Source organism: Vigna unguiculata, chromosome 1, assembly GCF_037176805.1.
Source record: "Vigna unguiculata cultivar grain cowpea cultivar isolate G323 ecotype 2 chromosome 1, ASM3717680v1, whole genome shotgun sequence".
NCBI classification, from domain to species: domain Eukaryota; kingdom Viridiplantae; phylum Streptophyta; class Magnoliopsida; order Fabales; family Fabaceae; genus Vigna; species Vigna unguiculata.
Window position 1 is genome coordinate 44,236,789 of NC_140792.1, and position 17,585 is coordinate 44,254,373.

Below are 17,585 nucleotides of genomic sequence, written 5' to 3' on the forward strand. Positions count from 1 at the left end.
TAATAAGAGAGAATATTGTTCTATTTTGGGTTAAGAAAATAATAAGTAATAAAACATGAGTACTTAATAAAAAAAAATAATTAATCAAGTAATATGTTAAAAAATCATTTTAATAAAAAATATTAGTAAAACATTTTATACAAATAATATTTATACTTATTTAGTTTTAATCTTACAAAAATGAATTACAAAAATATTTTACTTATTAAAAAAATTAGGACAAAATTGAATAAGATATACATAAGTGGGTACCAAATTGAAACAAAATGACATATATAGAAACTAAATCGAAATCAACACAATGACATCTGATAGTGACACTGACACGTGGCATTGCAATGCCACGTGACACTAACAATGCCACGTGTCACACGCAGGGACCTAACACGTGGCATTTTTATTTTTTTTTTCAAAAAATTCAAAAATAAATAAAATTAAATTAAAAAAAATAACGATGTTACTCAACTCCGTCTAAAAAGGACCTAATTGAAGCACTTTTTCAAAAGTTAGAATGCAATTGACACTTTCTTAAAAGCGGGTACTAGATTGACACGCCTGTAACAAGGTGGGTATCATCCGAGTAATTAAACCTATAAATTATTATCGATTTAAGTTATTATGTGTGTTAAATTAATAAAAAGGATAATAATATTTTGACTCACCACTCCGATAATTCTTAAATCATGGTACCATACTACTAAAAAAAGTTAAAATAAATAATTGAAGAGTAATGAATAGTGAGTTAAAGAGATCAAGAAAAGTGAATCAAAATATTATTATTCTTAATAAAATCACTTATTTTTAAAATATACATATTAGACAAATACATACAAATATTTATTTATTGAAAAGTGCTTTGAAAAAACACAAACAAATTGATAATTGTTAAGATAAAGAATCAATCCGTAATTTAATCATCTATGTTGTTATTTGATTTATGTTAGTCATTTTATTTTATTTTTTTCAATTTAATCTTTTAAAAATGTTCAATTTGATAATTTATTATTTAATTTAGTCATTTTTTAATAATCAAAATTTGAGACCAAATTAATAATTAAGCTTAATTATAATTTATATATACATGTTAAAATATTTTTTTATAATTTATAGATCAAATCAATCCAATGAGATATTCAAATTATTTGATTTTTTATACCCTATCTAAATACTCAAATTTTGTACATTTAGGTGAAAAAAGTGATTTAATGTATAAATACTCAAAAATTATATTAATATGTCGATATAAATTGTAATTAAACTTAATTACTAATTTGGTATAAAAATAAATGAAAAAAATTAAATCATTAAAAAAAATATTTTTTTTAAATTATATAACTAAATTAAACCTCACAATAATAAAAGATCAAAATAAACTTAAATAAATCGAAAGACTTAATTACTTGTTAAGAAAAGGAGGAGTGTTGTTTTTTTTAAACGGGTCGCGAGCGTGGCCCGAACTGAGTCGGGCTTTTAACTGTGCGAAAAAAGAGATAAATAAGTTCATCACACCCTGTCCAAAACCCTAGCACAATTTTCTCCTTGGTGACGGCATCAGCAACAGCGCGGGCGGCGAGAAGCTACATTCGCGATGGTACATTTCCCTCAACGCTGTCACGATCCATTACCCGAGAGTTTCTCTGACTTTGTTTTGAACTGAATTGCAGGGAATCGATTTGAAGGCAGGAGGTAAGTCCAAAAAGACCAAGCGAACCGCCCCAAAATCCGATGACATTTACCTCAAGCTCCTCGTCAAGGTACTTTATTTCTCCTGCTTGACTTTGAATGAACGAACAAGGGTTTTGGATTTGAAATGTTCGCTATGTTTTTAGTTGTACCGTTTTCTTGTTCGGAGGACTGGGAGTAATTTCAATGCCGTCATTCTCAAGCGTCTTTTCATGAGCAAGGTCAACAAGCCTCCGCTATCCCTCTCTAGATTGATCCGTTACACCAAGGGAAAGGTTCAAACCTATCTATTCTCGTAATCTGTTCCATTTTAATCGTTAATTTTTGTCATTTGAGGTCATAAGCAAATATGCGTTAATGTCTTGGTATTTATCTCAACAGGAGGATAAGATTGCTGTGGTGGTTGGGGCCGTCACTGATGATATTCGTGTGTACGAAGTGCCTGCTCTGAAGGTAGCAGCACTGAGGTTCACTGAAACTGCCAGAGCTAGGATTGAGAAAGCTGGCGGGGAATGCCTCACCTTTGATCAACTGGCTCTTAGAGCTCCACTCGGCCAAAACACGGTATGATTGTTATTATTTCTCTTCCCGTGTATTTTTCTACGAAAACTTGCTTACTGGTTTAGTTATCGATCTAGTTCTCACGAGTTCAGACAGTAGGGACTAAAAGAGATTAAAATGGTATGTATAGAAACTAGAAAGGATTAAAATGAAAATTATGTTTAGGGATTAAAATTAATTATTTTTATATATAGGGACCAAAATGTGTAGTATGTATAACTATAAGAGGCAAATGAGTAACTAAACCTACATAAAGTTGTCAGCACAAGTAGTTTGGCATTTCGGTTCTTTAATCAAGGTATGAGATTCAATTTGTGGCTTGGGTATGGAATAGCAACTAGATTGGTATGAAGTTCATCTGAATAGGTTTTAAGGCTCTACCGAGCCTTATAATTTGTGAGGTGTTATGTAGTTTGGGAGCTTTGTCAATGGGACCAAAACATAGCAATGACTCTAATTAGTGAACTTCATGTCACTATATTTTGTCTTTTAGTAAAACTTATATTGGCCTTTAGTTTTGGCTGTTAAACAAATTAGCAATTTTTGTATAGTGACGTGAAGTTTACTAGTTAGTGTGAATAAATGTTTCTGTTTGGGGGTCCAGTATTCTTGCTCTTTCATGCTCATTATTGGAGGAAGAAGAAAATAATAATGCAAAGTCTGCCTTTTCCTTGCAGTAGGGGGAAGGGTTATGGAGGCGTCAGAAGCTTACCTTTGTTTTTGAATGATGTTTCAGGTTCTTCTTAGAGGTCCTAAGAATGCTCGGGAGGCTGTGAAGCACTTTGGACCGGCTCCTGGTGTGCCCCATAGCCATACCAAGCCCTATGTCCGTTCAAAGGGTCGGAAATTTGAGCGGGCCAGAGGGAGAAGGAATAGCAGAGGCTTTAGAGTTTGAGTTTTGTAACTCAAACATGAAGGAATTTTCCTCTTACCTTGTGATCATTATGTACTGTTTTCTCGTGCTTTTTGAACAATTGTTAATTTTAGTTTTTACTATTCCTTCCAAGGGAAAAAATATTGAAGCTCCTTCCCCGAACAATTTTGTTCTAGCAGACTACTTTTGAGAGGATTAATGAGTAACTATTGGCCTACTTAAGGTGTGTTTATGGCAGGAACTCGACTGATCTTTATTTTATGATGCCCATATTTGACTCCTCCTAAGGAGGATTTAGTTTTTTAATGTATGTAGAAAGGTGTTGCAGTTTGGTCTCACCAATTCTCTAGCACGATTTTAGGAGTGTCAAAAACCATTTCAGTAATATAATCTCAGTTGAGTGAATGTGGGTTTGTTTTGCCAGTGAAAGAGTTCAAATATCAGTTGATACCAGTCAATGGAGAAACATTTTTCTTGACACGTACATTGAAAACTTTCAAATCAAACCCAACCTAAGTATCGGGGTTTCATTTTATACGTTATATTTTGTCACATTGTTGCTTGAGAACAAATAATGTAGATATGTATCAAATTAAAAGAGAAATATAGTATACTTATTATTGGAACTTTATTATTAGAATGTACTTTGGTCAGCTTAGTATATACTAAATAAGATCGTTTTGTGAATTACGAATTGTAAAGAGTTTTTAGTTTTTCGTTACAAAGCATTTAAATACACAGTAAGGAGTTTATTATTTATTTTTCGATAGAAAGCAATTTTGTTCTCTGCTTCAAGACATTAGAACGTCCCTCAGCAACATTTCAAACAGATTCATAAGCAAAAGGCCAGGGATCTGAAAGATAACTTAGCTTTTGATAGTTCATCGATCTGAAATATTTTTCTTGAACTATTCTGCTATTTCAACCCCAGTTTATGGACATTGTTACTGCAATTGTCAGTCACTAGGGGGTGGGGGGTGGGTTTGAATTGGCGTTGAGTTATATTCGACGCCAATCCTTTCAGAGAGTCATCCCTTGAACATGTATTGGAAACGTGGGATTATTGTAAAACAAACACAGCTACCATAATAACAAATGCTGACAGCAAGAGAGATTGGAAGAAATGTACCATTTGGTGGCTGGTATTTGATTGAACCGCAAGGCATCATGGAAGCGGTGAACTTTTGGGACTAAGTATTTTGTTTAATATATGTGCCAAATTAAGACAAACAAATCCTTGGCCTTACGCCAGAAATTATGCATACACGAGATTCATATAAGCTAGTGAAACGGTGCATCCAAATCACGATTTTTTAGGAAATATCGGTGACTTTCACATAATATACTTCTCAAAGGATTAAAATTTCTTGATGAAGTCGTATATATGCGCGCTGATCTCTTCTGGCCTTTCCTCATTTATAAAGTGAGCTACTCCTTCCATCACAATCAATTCTTGCAAAAACGGTACGTCTCTCTTAAAGCCACCATTATGTATATACTCCTTCACGCCTGGAGTGTTATATGTAATGTCAAGGTCTCCCACAATAAACTTGACCGGTACCTTAATCTGTACTCCAGTCCATGCTGCTGTGAGCTCCCAGGTTCTGCAGAAAAAACGAAATTTACCAGATTACATACGCATCCTTCAACGAATTAATTATTTTCTGAACTCATTTTATCTGTGCATGCATACATACAGTACTACAAACCAGGTTCAGTTGCTGCATCTGAAGTAACGTACGAAAGCTATTCCTAAACACGCCCCTTTCTTTCATTTAAGCTAAATTGCTGTTGCAGACTGAAAATAAACATTAAAGTACACTCACCTACTCTTCTATGTCATTTTCTTCTTATGTCTCTTTTTTTTCCATTGTAACACTTTCGACATCTGACGTGGGATCTCACACCCCTAGGTCTACGATTAAATGTCGGAAGCGTGAAACATGTACGTGACCACCTCCCACAACTAGGAATAAACATCTAGATTCTAGAGCACAGACAAATACATGGTCAAATTAGACGAACATAGAAGTGTCCCAATAATTGAATTTAAACCATCGACACATTGATCATGTTTATTGCTGGGGTGAGAGCTCAACATTCTCTCTCTCACTCATTTTTTTATGTTCCTTTTTTCTTCCATTCTATACACCCCATGTGGATGTGTTCTAGATATTAATAATTGGGAACAATATATTCTCAATCAGTTCAAGATCATTTGAAGTCACGTATACTAAAATAATTATTTCCAGTCACATGTACAAAACAGGAGCTTGAACTGCAGTAATTATGGGATATTTTCTCCTACAAGGAACTAGAAGAAACTCACAGGTCCATAGCACGATAGTAGTTGAGCCCACCAGTGAAGCCTTTCTGTTCAAATTTGCTGGCATAATAATTGACATCTTCTTCAGACAGCCACGATGGCAGAGCAACATGAAGGTCAGGTGAACCACCAAATCCTATCTCTTTAGGTACACTAGGTGGACGTGGATCACGAGAAACAAGAAAATTCTTTATTATCCTCGCAGCACCAGCACGAGCAAATTCCTCTTCAACCTCCCCAGGTTTCTGCAGCACAACAAAATATCAATGTTCTACACATTAACTAACTTCACTCGTATTTTTGAAATTTGTGAAGACAATGAGGAGTTGAAGGTGAATTCATTTGACCTGAAACCTGCAGATATAGTAATCATCGCCCATCATGGCCCTTAAGCTCTGAATGGGCTTTCGTTTAGGGTTCCGGGGGCGGAACACGACACTCATGTTGACTAGGGCTTTCACACGATCGGGCCTCAATAAGCAGAAATACCAGGCCATGGAAGCCCCCCAGTCATGGCCCACCAAAAACACTTGGTCGATGCCCAGAGCATCGAGAAGCCCAACGAGGTCGGCCACGATGTGGAGGGCGGAGTAAGAGGAAGCGGAGGGCGGGGCATCGGTGTCGCCGTAGCCGCGGAGGTCGGGGGCGATTGCTCGGTAGCCCACGGCGGAGAGCGACAGAAGCTGGTGGCGCCAGGAGTACCATAGTTCAGGGAAGCCGTGGAGGAACAGAACCACTGGGCCTGACCCAATTGATGCCACGTGCATATTTATGCCATTGGTACTCACCATTCTGTGCTCTATTTTCTCCATTTCTTTCTCTTCACTCTCTCTTTCTCAATTTTTTTACTTCAAAGTTTGATATTTTGGTTTATTTGGTGTTGCAGGGAATTTATGTGTGAGGGGAGAGTGAGAGGAGAATTTTTCTTTTCCTTCTCGAAAACAAGTTAGAAATGATTTTTCGTGTAATGATGTAATCCAAGACGATCCAACTCTTACCTTTCCAATCTGATTCCAAAATTGTCGCTTCTCTCAAAGTCAAGAAATCATGCCTCAAATCCTCACTGATCCCGGTAAGTGTAATTTAAAAGTAAATTTCATATTAATTTGTGAGTGTAATTCTTGTAAATTAATATATGAAAATACTTTTTAAAATTCAATTATCATTTACTAAATAAGTGATAGTTTAACATGGTAGGGGTGGCAATTAGGTCTAGTCTGATGGTCAGTCTGCGAGCCCGCGAAAAAAATACGGGATAGGTCAAGGTAGTGAGTCCGCAGATCCGTAGTGGTCCAGTCCGCATAAACTCGCAGCTTGCGCGGGATGGTCTGCGACATAAAATTAAAAGAAATAAAAAAACTTGCAATTGTGTATATTAATTATTTCTTTTATGAACTCTTATATTAATGTTTCAAATTCTTGTATAACTAGAAAAGACAAGTATTATGTATTTTTTAATGTGCTAGAATTTAAAGAATACATTATGTATGTCATAGTATGAATATGATGAAAATGTTGAATTATCTATTTATCATCTAATTCCCCATAGTCTTTTTACTTAATTTTGTGAAATTTGTAAAGTTTCCCAAATTTTAAACATTGAAAGTTTTATCATAAAAAAAAAAACGGGTCAGCCCGTAGGTTCGCGGGCTCGCGAGCCAAGGAATATACGGGCGAGTCAGTGTTTGCAGCTCGTATAAAGTGTGTGGGGCGGGACGGGCCTTATGTGGGTCGGGCCGGCCCGCATTGCCACCCCTAGATACTGGTTCTCTTCCATGAAAACTCTTCAGTAGAAAAAAAAAATATTATTGAGTGAGAATGCAATTGTTTATTTTAAAGTTAAATATATTGTTGGTTCATTGACTTTCTGGTGAATTTTGAAATTAGTCTATTTTAAAACTTTGGACCAATTTAGTTCTTCATGTTTTGAAATAATCAAATTTAGTCATTTTAATCAAATTTTGTTAGGTTTATGTAAATTTAGTTTTAATTTATTATAAATAAAAAAAATTGTTATTAATAAACATCTAAAAATTAAAAATATATAAATAATATATAATTATATAAAATTTAAAGAAAAGAAAATAAATTTATTAAAAATCGTTTCTTATATTATTAACAAACTAAAAATACTTACATATCAAACAAACAAATAAAATTTATACTTTAAAGTACTAAAAAAATAAAAGAAAATATAAAAGAAATTAATAAATTATTTTTCATATAAACATTAAATTAATAAATGTCAAATTTAATTTTATATCAAATAAATTTATTATTTATTTTTTTATAATATATTTTTTATTATTTCATACTATCATTAAAAATTAAATAAATTATTCTAAATTATTTATATAACATTTTATATTATTTTTAATATTAGAAATAATTTGATAATCTATTTTTTTATTTATTAAATTATTTTTAATATATCACTTAATTCGATTATAAATTTTCACTAACTTCATTTTCTGATCAATTGTAAAATCATTCTCCTTATTCTTAAATAAATAAAAAAACAACATTAATTTCACTTTTCTAATTATTTTGATCTCTTCCTCTCGACTAATCCTTCTCTGAAAAAACAAACAAAGCCTAAACGTTTTGCTGCAAATCCTGAGAGATTGAAGCTGCTGCATCACACTTTCCACCCCTGCCGCCACAGGTCGTCTCCACCACTGCCGCCACAGGTCGTCTCCACCACTGCCGCCGCCGTCAGTGCAGGTCGTTTCCACCACTGTCCGCTTCTCCGTCCTCTTCGACTACTCTCCCTCTTTTCAAGTATGCTTTAGCTTTCTTTCACGTTGCGTATTGTATATCGCTAGTTACACCTTATTGACCTAATTTGATCTCATTGTCGAATTGTTCTGATTGTGAACATGGAAAACCAAAACTAATCCGCACAAATCCATGCTTTAGTTGGAATCTCTGAATTAGACAAATGATGTGGAGGAATAGGTTTTAGTTATTCTATGTTTCTCTTAAATTTGTGAAGGATCTGAAAAGGAAGTGGAAGTGAACCATGTTATCGTGTGTCTCCTTAGTTAAGAATAAGTGTCCTCTGGTATAAAGGAGAATAATCCAACCAGTTAATAGGGAGGTTTGGAGCACCTGATTGGTTATATTTTCTTGCAAACTCTGGACTTTTGTGCCATTTCGGAATGCTCTGCTCATCATAGCTGTCTGAAGTTGTCTCCATATGCTATTTTATACTCGTAAAATCGCAGCTATTTCAAACTATTTGTGATTGATAATTATTTTGCTCATAACTAGAACGGGAGAAATATTCTAGGTTATTTAAATTGTTTTCCTTTTTGTATGTTTTAAACCAACCTATTCTGGGTTGTTTTTTTGAACAGTTGCAGAATGGTGTCGAATCAGACAGCTTCTACCATGGAAATTGAGACTGTCCCATCTGAAGCCAAACTTTTGCCAGCCAAGCCAAAGTTTGAGCCGTTGAAGCCTCATGAGATCTCCGATGGAGAGATTCAGTTCCGCAAAGTGAATGTTCCACCTCATCGTTATACCCCTCTCAAGAAAGCTTGGATGGATATTTATACTCCCATTTTTGAACAGATGAAAATTGATGTCCGAATGAATTTGAAGGCTCGTAGAGTCGAGCTGAAGACAAGGACAGACACACCTGATATTAGTAACCTGCAAAAATGTGCTGATTTTGTCCATGCTTTCATGCTGGGTTTTGATGTCATAGATGCCATCGCTCTTCTGCGTCTTGATGAGCTCTACGTTGAGTCCTTTGAGATCAAGGATGTTAAAACACTTAGAGGCGATCACTTGTCTCGTGCAATTGGAAGGTTATCTGGCAAAGGTGGTAAAACAAAGTTTGCAATTGAGAACGCGTCAAAGACAAGAATCGTCATTGCTGACACCAAAATTCACATATTGGGATCTTTTGCCAACATAAAGATTGCCAGGGATTCTCTTTGTAGCCTGATTCTCGGATCACCAGCTGGAAAGGTGTATTCCAAACTAAGAGCAGTTACTGCTAGATTGGCAGAAAGATTTTGATCCTCTCTTATTCATGTCATTATAGGTTTATTTTCTTGTTCCCTTAGCTTCTTTTATAACTATCTAGTTTGTTGAGGATGATATTGTGAGGAGTTGCTTCATTCAGTTTGCTGAGCTCTATTTGTTACTATGGTGAGTTCCATTGAACAAATTACATTTGTGACACAATGACAACATTATTTAACTGCTTGATTGTGTTTAATATTTGTATCCTTTATTGCTTCCCTTTCATTGACTGTAATTAATCTGTTAGTTTACTCTGCTCTCGTAGCCATCTCAATATAATCCGAGATATCTGTTTAATCTCACTGTATATTCTTGTGTTAAGAATTTCTGAGTGCTTTGATCTTCGGTTTAGCTGCTTGTAGATATGTACATAAAACGGTTTTCTTTTCTCTGCTTTCTATTGATTGCTGCTCCCAAAGAAGATTCTTAGTAAGAGAAGAGGGAGAACTGAAGCTAATTTCATTGTCAAAATTTAATTGTCAAAAGATTATTTTCCTTTGGATAGGGAGGCCCAAAATTGACACAATGCAACCCTGTAAAAGAGACGAAAATTCTCAGTAGTGATATCATTAGTTTTATAGCAGTATCTAAAAATGATATTTTTAACTACTGTTTTTTATTGCTAAGATTTTCAACAGTGTAGGAGACAAAGGTGAATCAATCACCAATGTAACAAGAGTGATTGACATGTAATCCTATGATCTTAGTGTGTAGTTAGAGATTCCATTTTAGATTTATCGATATCTGGAAAAGATATCTGTTGACAGATATGATCTATTTTAAGAAATTAGTTTCAAAGATGCGTTGTGGTTTCCACAAATATCAAATACAGCATCTGCTAATTTGGAGCATTATAATAGTTTATAGAAAAACTATAGTGGGAATGGAATAATTGAAATGCCTTTTTTCAGTTAGAAGATATTTCGGTTCCGAATTCGCCACCTGCACAATCATGGTGTGGGGTGGGGGATCTCACTGCATGAACAGAAGGAGTCGTGTTACAAACACATTAGTGCACCATCTTTCATTATCTTGGAGAATCAGAATCCAAAAAGACTGTCACACTCTCACTTCACATTTGCTCCGTTGCTTTTTACTTTACATTCTGCCTTTTCTGCACTTTCTCATCCAAATTCTAACGCATACACCTTCTGGTTTCTGTGTGGAATCTCAATAATCTCAATCATAATCAGTAAATTATAAAAAATGGTTCAAAGTTTTCATTTTTTTCCGAAAATTGTGACTTTCCAGCCAAACGGTGCACTGAATCATAAGGAACTTTGTAGCAAGCTTGATAAGTGGCAGTGATGTTTTTTTCTTTTATGATTTCTATATAGTGACAATATAACCTGCTCCACTGTTACATTCCCATAGATTCTGATCCAATCCACCCAGTGGATTGGATCATCATTTTGTCTATATTATATTGTTTTTATGTCGAAGAGTATCTACAACTGGCAGATAAATTTGCAGAATTTGGCTTTATACTTTGGAACCACGTTTCTGTGTGAAATTCTTAAGTATTGAGTCTTCACTTACAAGCATTCACTTATTGCACTGAATTTTACCTGTACCAAATTCGATTCTTGTACTCTAGAAGGCGGAAAGAAGAGAAAGAGAAATATATAAAAAGAGCTATACTTTAGAAGAAGGAATTGGTGTTTTAGAATATGGCTAAGACCTGAAATTTTATTCTGCATATTTAGTATCTAATTGTGCGTCTGACATATTATTGCTTCTAAAATAATCTAGCCGCGAAAAAGAAAAGGACAGGAGTTTTATTTAAAGCTAAACCCACTTGTTAATATTGGACAGTGTGTTACATGCAATAGAAGAACGAGGGCGTTTTTTGTCAGTATGCAGCAAGAGGCACACAGTGTATTTGACTAGGATTAGAACAAATTAATGCTTTCAAAATATTATTTTGGTGCTGCATTGTTGTTGGATTTGAAAAGAATAGTTGGATTAACACTACTAGTACTTGGTTATTTATCCTTAGTTAACTACATGTGGTTTGAAAGCAATCAAATCGACTGAAAAGATTTGGAATGTTCACTGAAGTGCCCATTCATTTGTGGTTTTCCAGCAAATGCGCCAAGCAACAACTTGTGCTTTCTTTAATCCCTTTTTCCTCTTTTCCCACACCTTGGATTTGTTTTTTCATTTTTCTTATCTTTTAACAGCCAAAGCGCATGAACAAAGGTTCAAAATCCTATCCGAATGACCATAAAAATATAATATATAAACGCTTTCTATGTTTTCACATTTGCTCACAGTCCGGTGGCATGTAATTTTTTTGCCGGAAAAGAACCAATCAAACGTGATGAAGAGAGTGAGAAGTGTAAATGTGTTACTTTTTTTTGTTAAAGCTCCAAGTGGGAGTAATACTCTGTTTGGAGTGGATTGTTAGTAGTGGCACATCAGCCAAATAAGCACACTCCACATAATTTTGCAGATCCCTTTTTCCTAATAAGACATTCAGCAACGTCAAATTCTACTTTTATTTCTCAAGTTTAGCATGGACTGTGATGTACCTGAGAAGTGACATGCCACTTGATCGATCTTGACATGCTTAGTGACACAAAAATTGGTTCCTTATCTTTGCAGCATATAATAACTCTTCAAATCAAAAGTAAAAGGTTATAAAGCAACTCATAAAGAGACAGCGAATGCCTTGCATCCAGGAGGCCAAAAACATCTTGAATGGATAAATAATAATACTAATGCTAACTTTAATATTAATGTTCACAAAAATAAAAAAATATTCGACCATAATGTTCAACGAAGCCGACCTAAGACTCAAGTTACGATTTTGATTCTATATTTTTGTGTAGTTGTCATGTTGCTGAAAGAGGAAAATCTCCACGAATATCAGGTGGAGGAAGGAGCCACTGGGAAGGGAGCACGTATGCTGAACTCGACCATTGAAATGCGTACCAATTGGTTGAGACTATGCGTATGAGATAAGTAATGATTCTATTTACGACCTATTGCTTGCATTGCATATTGTTAGGTGAATTGTTTCACTTTTTCAGAACAACTGCTACTGCGCGACATAACCTTAGCCAGAAAAACCAGAGAGTAAAACAATAACAATTATAATTTCAAGTATCCCAACATTTTCATAAGTTCAAAAGAGACCGCAAAATTTAAAATAAACAAATAATCCAAAATTTGAACCTGTAGGGGTAAGTCACGGGTCTTGATGCAGAAAGATTTATACTTTACTAATGGGTGGTGGTAGAATTAATTATCTCTGGGAAGGACTGTTGAAGAGTTGGGTTGGGACATGCACCGTCATGAAAATCCTAACGTGTGACCATGTCTCTAAAGAAACAGTTAACGAAGATCACATGGAAATATTGAAACGAGGTAAAAATCTTTTTATCTTCGCTTCTTTTTATATTTACATATACTTTTCTTTTTTTTTCGCATTATTGTTCATCGTGTCTACTATTGTCTTGTCTCTTTTATCTTTCCGTCTTTTGAAGAGTTTAGATACTTTTCGGAGTCCGTGTGAGAAGATAGAATAAAAAAAGAAGAATTTTGAAGAATCTTTAGTCCTATATAAATCAAAATTATAGATAAACATTGCGGCTGAAATTGAGATAAAACAAAAATTGGATGAAGGTGTTGGTAAAAATATAAAGTTTAAAAGTATTAATAAATAAATAAATAAGTGACCAATGAATAGTGGTTGCACATATTATATATACGCAGTCGCAGATATCGATCTCATCCAAATATAAAATAAAAATCCCTCCTTTTCCACACAGAGTTTCAGACATCAGAGCTTCACTCTTCTTCTCAATCATGACTATGGTGCCAGACATTGAAACCAAGTACGCACATAACGGCAAGGTTATGGTGGGCACTGCCATTCTCCTCTTCCTTCTCATAATCCTCATCATTCTCTTCAACGCCTACGTCCGCTTCTGCCGCCGTCGCCGCCGCGATTTCTTGTCCCATTCCCTTCCGACCACTGCCTCCGCCGAGCCCCGTCTCGATCCTTCCGTCATCAAGTCCCTTCCCACTTTTTTCTTCTCCGCCGCCGTCCACCGCTCTCTCCAGGACTGCGCCGTGTGCCTGTCGGAGTTCGCCGACGGTGATAAAGTCCGCACGCTCCCCAACTGTAAGCATGGTTTCCACACCCACTGCATCGACGCATGGTTTGCCTCTCACTCCACGTGTCCTCTGTGCCGAACCCCGGCCCAACCGGCCAAGGTTTGCTCTGACGCTGAACCCGGTTCGGTTCCGGTTTCCGAAGCGGACGAGGGTTGTTCTTCGTCTTTGGGTCCCCCTATTGCGTGTCCGAGAAAGGCGTTGGATGTAGTGATAGAGGTGGCAGATGTGGAAAGAGGGTTGAATCCTGCAACCGAAGATGACGGATTCAGATGCTCATTGAAGAGGTTTTGTAACGCTTAAGCGAGTCAATGCTAGGGTTTATGATAATCTAATTCCTGCATTTGGTTTTAGTCTCTGAATCTAAAATCACTGAAATCCCAAATCTCAATCTCAGTTGAATTTGGCTAGTAATGCACATCGTAATTTTCGATTATTTTACCTTTTGTGAGTTAAGTAAGTAGTTTATGTTAAATTTTGATAGAAACTATTTTGTAAATATAAATTGTTTCACTTTAACTTTACAAGAACAAAAATAACGAGCGCATATGCTTAAATTTAAAAGTTGTTAGGTTATCTTTATTTTTTAACATGTTTTTTTTTATTTGTTTACAATTTATTATTAAATATGGAGAATTATTAGATAGGTTATGAAACCTTTAAAATAATGTTTTTTAATAATTTAAAACGACACAAATAACATTAAAATATATATTCGGAAACGTGTTCTTATTGTTTCTCTGTTCAAAAGTCAATGAGAATCCAATAAAGAAACTTTCAAAGCAATTCTTCTGTACATGCATCATAATTCTGTATTTTTGGGTTAGTACGTTTTAATAATAATACTAATAATAATAATCCTTTCAAAATAACAGTAATAGTGAGAAGAGAAATTACAATTCCAATATTTTAAGTAGAGGGGACGAAGGGAATGGAATGAGACATTATGCTAATTATAAGTGAATACTTTGAACACTATGAATATTTTATCAACGTATGATTATTTTTTATTATATTATGTAATATATATTCTAGTTTTTTCTTCAGCATTATATTCATAATAGATATGGTTAAATTTATGTACATTTATTTCATTTTATTTTCCTTTTAAGATAAAATAAGATTGTCAATAGATGTGACTTTGTTAGATTGGACTCATAAAATGTGCGCCCAGACAAGACTATTATATTGTGTGCAGTAAAAAATTACAAATTCAATATCAACCAGAAAAATGCCAGTAGCATATACGTTTCAGTAATTTTTTATTATTTGTTTAAAATTTTAAAATATTTGACATTATTATAAAGTTTCATTACAAAATAAAATCTATTAATTATATATTTTAAATAATTTTAATTGAAAATAAAATTATTCAACGATTTTGAAAATGTGTTGATAGTAATCATGGACTAAGTTGACAACATTCTCAAAACAGGGAATGGGTTTAAAATTTTAAAATTTTGTTGTTTAAAATTTTAAAATATTTGACATTATTATAAATTTTCATTACAAAATAAAATCTATTAATTATATATTTTAAATAATTTTAATTGAAAATAAACTTATTCAACGATTTTGAAGATGTGTTGATAGTAGTAATCATGGACTAAGTTGACAACATTCTCAAAACAGGGAATGGGCTTATCTGAATGAATATTGGGCTTTGATCGGGGGCTTCTCCCTGCACCTCCAATAGTTCTTCTGTACCTCCAAAAATGACTGTTATATCCTTATTTACTACGGGTGAGAGAGTGGGTGAAAGTGGGTGGGACACAGTAAATTTCACCCCCAAAACCTTATTTCTTCTACTCCCGTTTCGTTTGTTCTCCATCCCAGTACAGGTTTTCATTTAAAATTTTGCTCTCATTCTTTGTGGTCCGTGGCCCCTGAGTTTTAATTTTTTACGAAACGGATTACAGAATCCGTTTCACAGTGTTATGAAATGGATTCTGTAATCTGTTTCGCAAAAAAAATATTACAGAATCCGTTTCATAACACTGTGAAACGGATTCTATAATCCGTTTCGTAAAAAAATTTGCAATTTTTTTTGCGAAACGGATTACAGAATCCGTTTCACAGTGTTATGAAACGGAATCTGTATTCCGTTTCCCATACATTTTGCTTTTCTCATTCATTATAAAATTACACCTCACCCTATTACTTTTAAACCTTACTTTTGTGTCCTAACCATATCTATAATAAAATAAAATAAAAATTAAAAAATAAAAAAGAATCGCCCAAAACTGATTTCACATTCGTTGAAAAACCAAACAACACATCCCAAAACGAATTCCAGGTTCCATTTCAGCACTCTGGGAAACGGCTTCCACAATCCGTTTCACCTAAAATAAAATTAAAAAAAATGTTTTTTATGGGAAACGGATTACACAATCCGTTTCCTTAAAAAAAAAAAATTATTTGGTCATCTACACATGGGACTGTTACCTTATAATATGAAATTACAACCTTGGATAACAAAAAATATTAACAAGTGGTCGGAGAAGCAGGGACAAGGCGTTTAAGCGTTGCGGCAAAACATGAGATAAAAATTTCATATGATAATAGGTAGTTGCTAAGTTTGTATCATGAGATACCTATGAAAGAAAAGGAATGAAAATGTAAGCGGCACATATGATAATAGGTAGTTGCTTCTTTTTTTTTCCCTTTTATTCACATTTCAGTCCTCAATCTTTATCACTTAAATCTAGACTATAAAAAGGAGAACAAAAATTACGCTTAACGTAAGAGTGAAAAGATCATATGATTTTGTCAAGTTATGCTATTCTCTAACATTTTTTATTTAACGTGAAATGCCATGTCAAATTATGTCAAAAGACAAAATCAAGTTGGTTTGAGATCCTGAAACAGTGAAGGCCAGAGAGTGTGGTAAAAAAAAAATTATTTAAATTTTGGAAAACGGATTCCACAATCTGTTTCCTTAAAAAAAAAAAAATATGGGAAACGGATTACACAATTCGTTTCCTTAAAAAAAAAATTGGGAAACGGATTCCACAATCCGTTTCCTTAAAAAAAAACAAAATATAATGGGAAACGGATTACACAATCCGTTTCCTTAAAAAAAAATTGTGGGAAACATTCCGTTTCCTGAAAAAAAGTTAAACCTTCCATTTCACGCGTGTGGAAAAACTGTGAATTATGTATCTTCTAATCTACTGCTAAAAATAATTAAATCAATTAAAATATAAATACACATGCACAATATTATTGGGGTTGGGGGTGCGTTTTGGGGGTGTATGATTTTGGGAGTATAGAGCGGTGAAAGATGGAGTAACTGTTATTTTTACCATAGGCAAATATAAAAATAAATTAAATTTTGGGGGTACAGGAGAGATTATTGGAGTTGCAGAGAGAAGCCCCCTTTGATTGCCAAAACATTAAAGACAATGCTATTCCCCGCCCATATTGCTAAGTTCCCTCTATTACTTTCTTGAAAACTTTTCTTCTAAAAAATACATTTGATACTCTCGTTTTAAAAAATACTTGTACCTTCCCCTATACCGTCTTAGGTAGTAACTTAATATCTATTTTAGTATTCGTTATGTACCTAAGAAATAGGGAAACATATCCTATAAAATAACATATTCAACCTTTCTATAATTTTGTAGTGCATTGTTACAAATATCTGTAAGCATATCATGTTCATGTAAAACGAATTTTTAATTTAAGTATCGAATCTTAAATACTTAACTTAGCGTTGTATCATTGTTGAATATTTTTTCTTATTGATTTAAGATTTTTACAGAGTTAAATATTTTTCTAAATGAAAAAAATATATTAAAAATTAAAGAGACGAAGATAATAAATAAATATATAAAAATAAACAAGCATATACTATAAAGATATGATAGTAACTATTTATACAAGAGCAATCTTTATTCATTAGAAACTGAGCATGTAAATAAATCATATCTTCTATTGAGATGCTATTAAGGAAATCTCTAAAAGATATATTTACAGTTTTGT

The 17,585-nt window shown here is 34.0% G+C and overlaps 4 protein-coding genes across 5 annotated transcripts; 3 read left to right on the plus strand and 1 right to left on the minus strand.

Moving 5' to 3' along the window:
• The first annotated feature begins 1,427 nt into the window (after nucleotides 1-1,427).
• LOC114164647 (large ribosomal subunit protein eL18-like) lies at nucleotides 1,428-3,355 on the plus strand. The gene is made up of 5 exons (XM_028049421.2): nucleotides 1,428-1,591; nucleotides 1,665-1,754; nucleotides 1,830-1,958; nucleotides 2,065-2,247; nucleotides 2,981-3,355. The coding sequence occupies exons 1-5, from the start codon at nucleotides 1,589-1,591 to the stop codon at nucleotides 3,137-3,139; spliced, it is 564 nt and encodes a 187-aa protein (XP_027905222.1). The 5' UTR covers nucleotides 1,428-1,588; the 3' UTR covers nucleotides 3,140-3,355.
• A 1,116-nt stretch (nucleotides 3,356-4,471) lies between these two features.
• LOC114185372 (alpha/beta-Hydrolases superfamily protein) lies at nucleotides 4,472-6,256 on the minus strand. Its single transcript, XM_028073065.2, has 3 exons — nucleotides 5,792-6,256; nucleotides 5,448-5,689; nucleotides 4,472-4,722 (listed from the first exon to the last, which is right to left on the minus strand). Exons 1-3 carry the CDS (start codon nucleotides 6,254-6,256, stop codon nucleotides 4,476-4,478), a joined length of 954 nt encoding a protein of 317 aa, XP_027928866.1. The 3' UTR covers nucleotides 4,472-4,475.
• An 83-nt stretch (nucleotides 6,257-6,339) lies between these two features.
• LOC114185380 (uncharacterized) lies at nucleotides 6,340-9,675 on the plus strand. 2 transcript variants are annotated; one of them, XM_028073084.2, is made up of 3 exons: nucleotides 6,340-6,516; nucleotides 8,039-8,225; nucleotides 8,804-9,675. In XM_028073084.2, the coding sequence occupies exon 3, from the start codon at nucleotides 8,811-8,813 to the stop codon at nucleotides 9,471-9,473; it is 663 nt and encodes a 220-aa protein (XP_027928885.1). In that variant the 5' UTR covers nucleotides 6,340-6,516; nucleotides 8,039-8,225; nucleotides 8,804-8,810; the 3' UTR covers nucleotides 9,474-9,675. The 2 variants fall into 2 exon arrangements, with proteins under 2 accessions (XP_027928885.1, XP_027928893.1); XM_028073092.2 differs by having other exon boundaries at nucleotides 8,039-8,168.
• A 3,478-nt stretch (nucleotides 9,676-13,153) lies between these two features.
• Nucleotides 13,154-14,037, plus strand: LOC114179064 (RING-H2 finger protein ATL5-like). The gene has a single exon (XM_028065271.2). The coding sequence runs from the start codon at nucleotides 13,293-13,295 to the stop codon at nucleotides 13,902-13,904; it is 612 nt and encodes a 203-aa protein (XP_027921072.2). The 5' UTR covers nucleotides 13,154-13,292; the 3' UTR covers nucleotides 13,905-14,037.
• The last annotated feature ends 3,548 nt before the right edge of the window (nucleotides 14,038-17,585 follow it).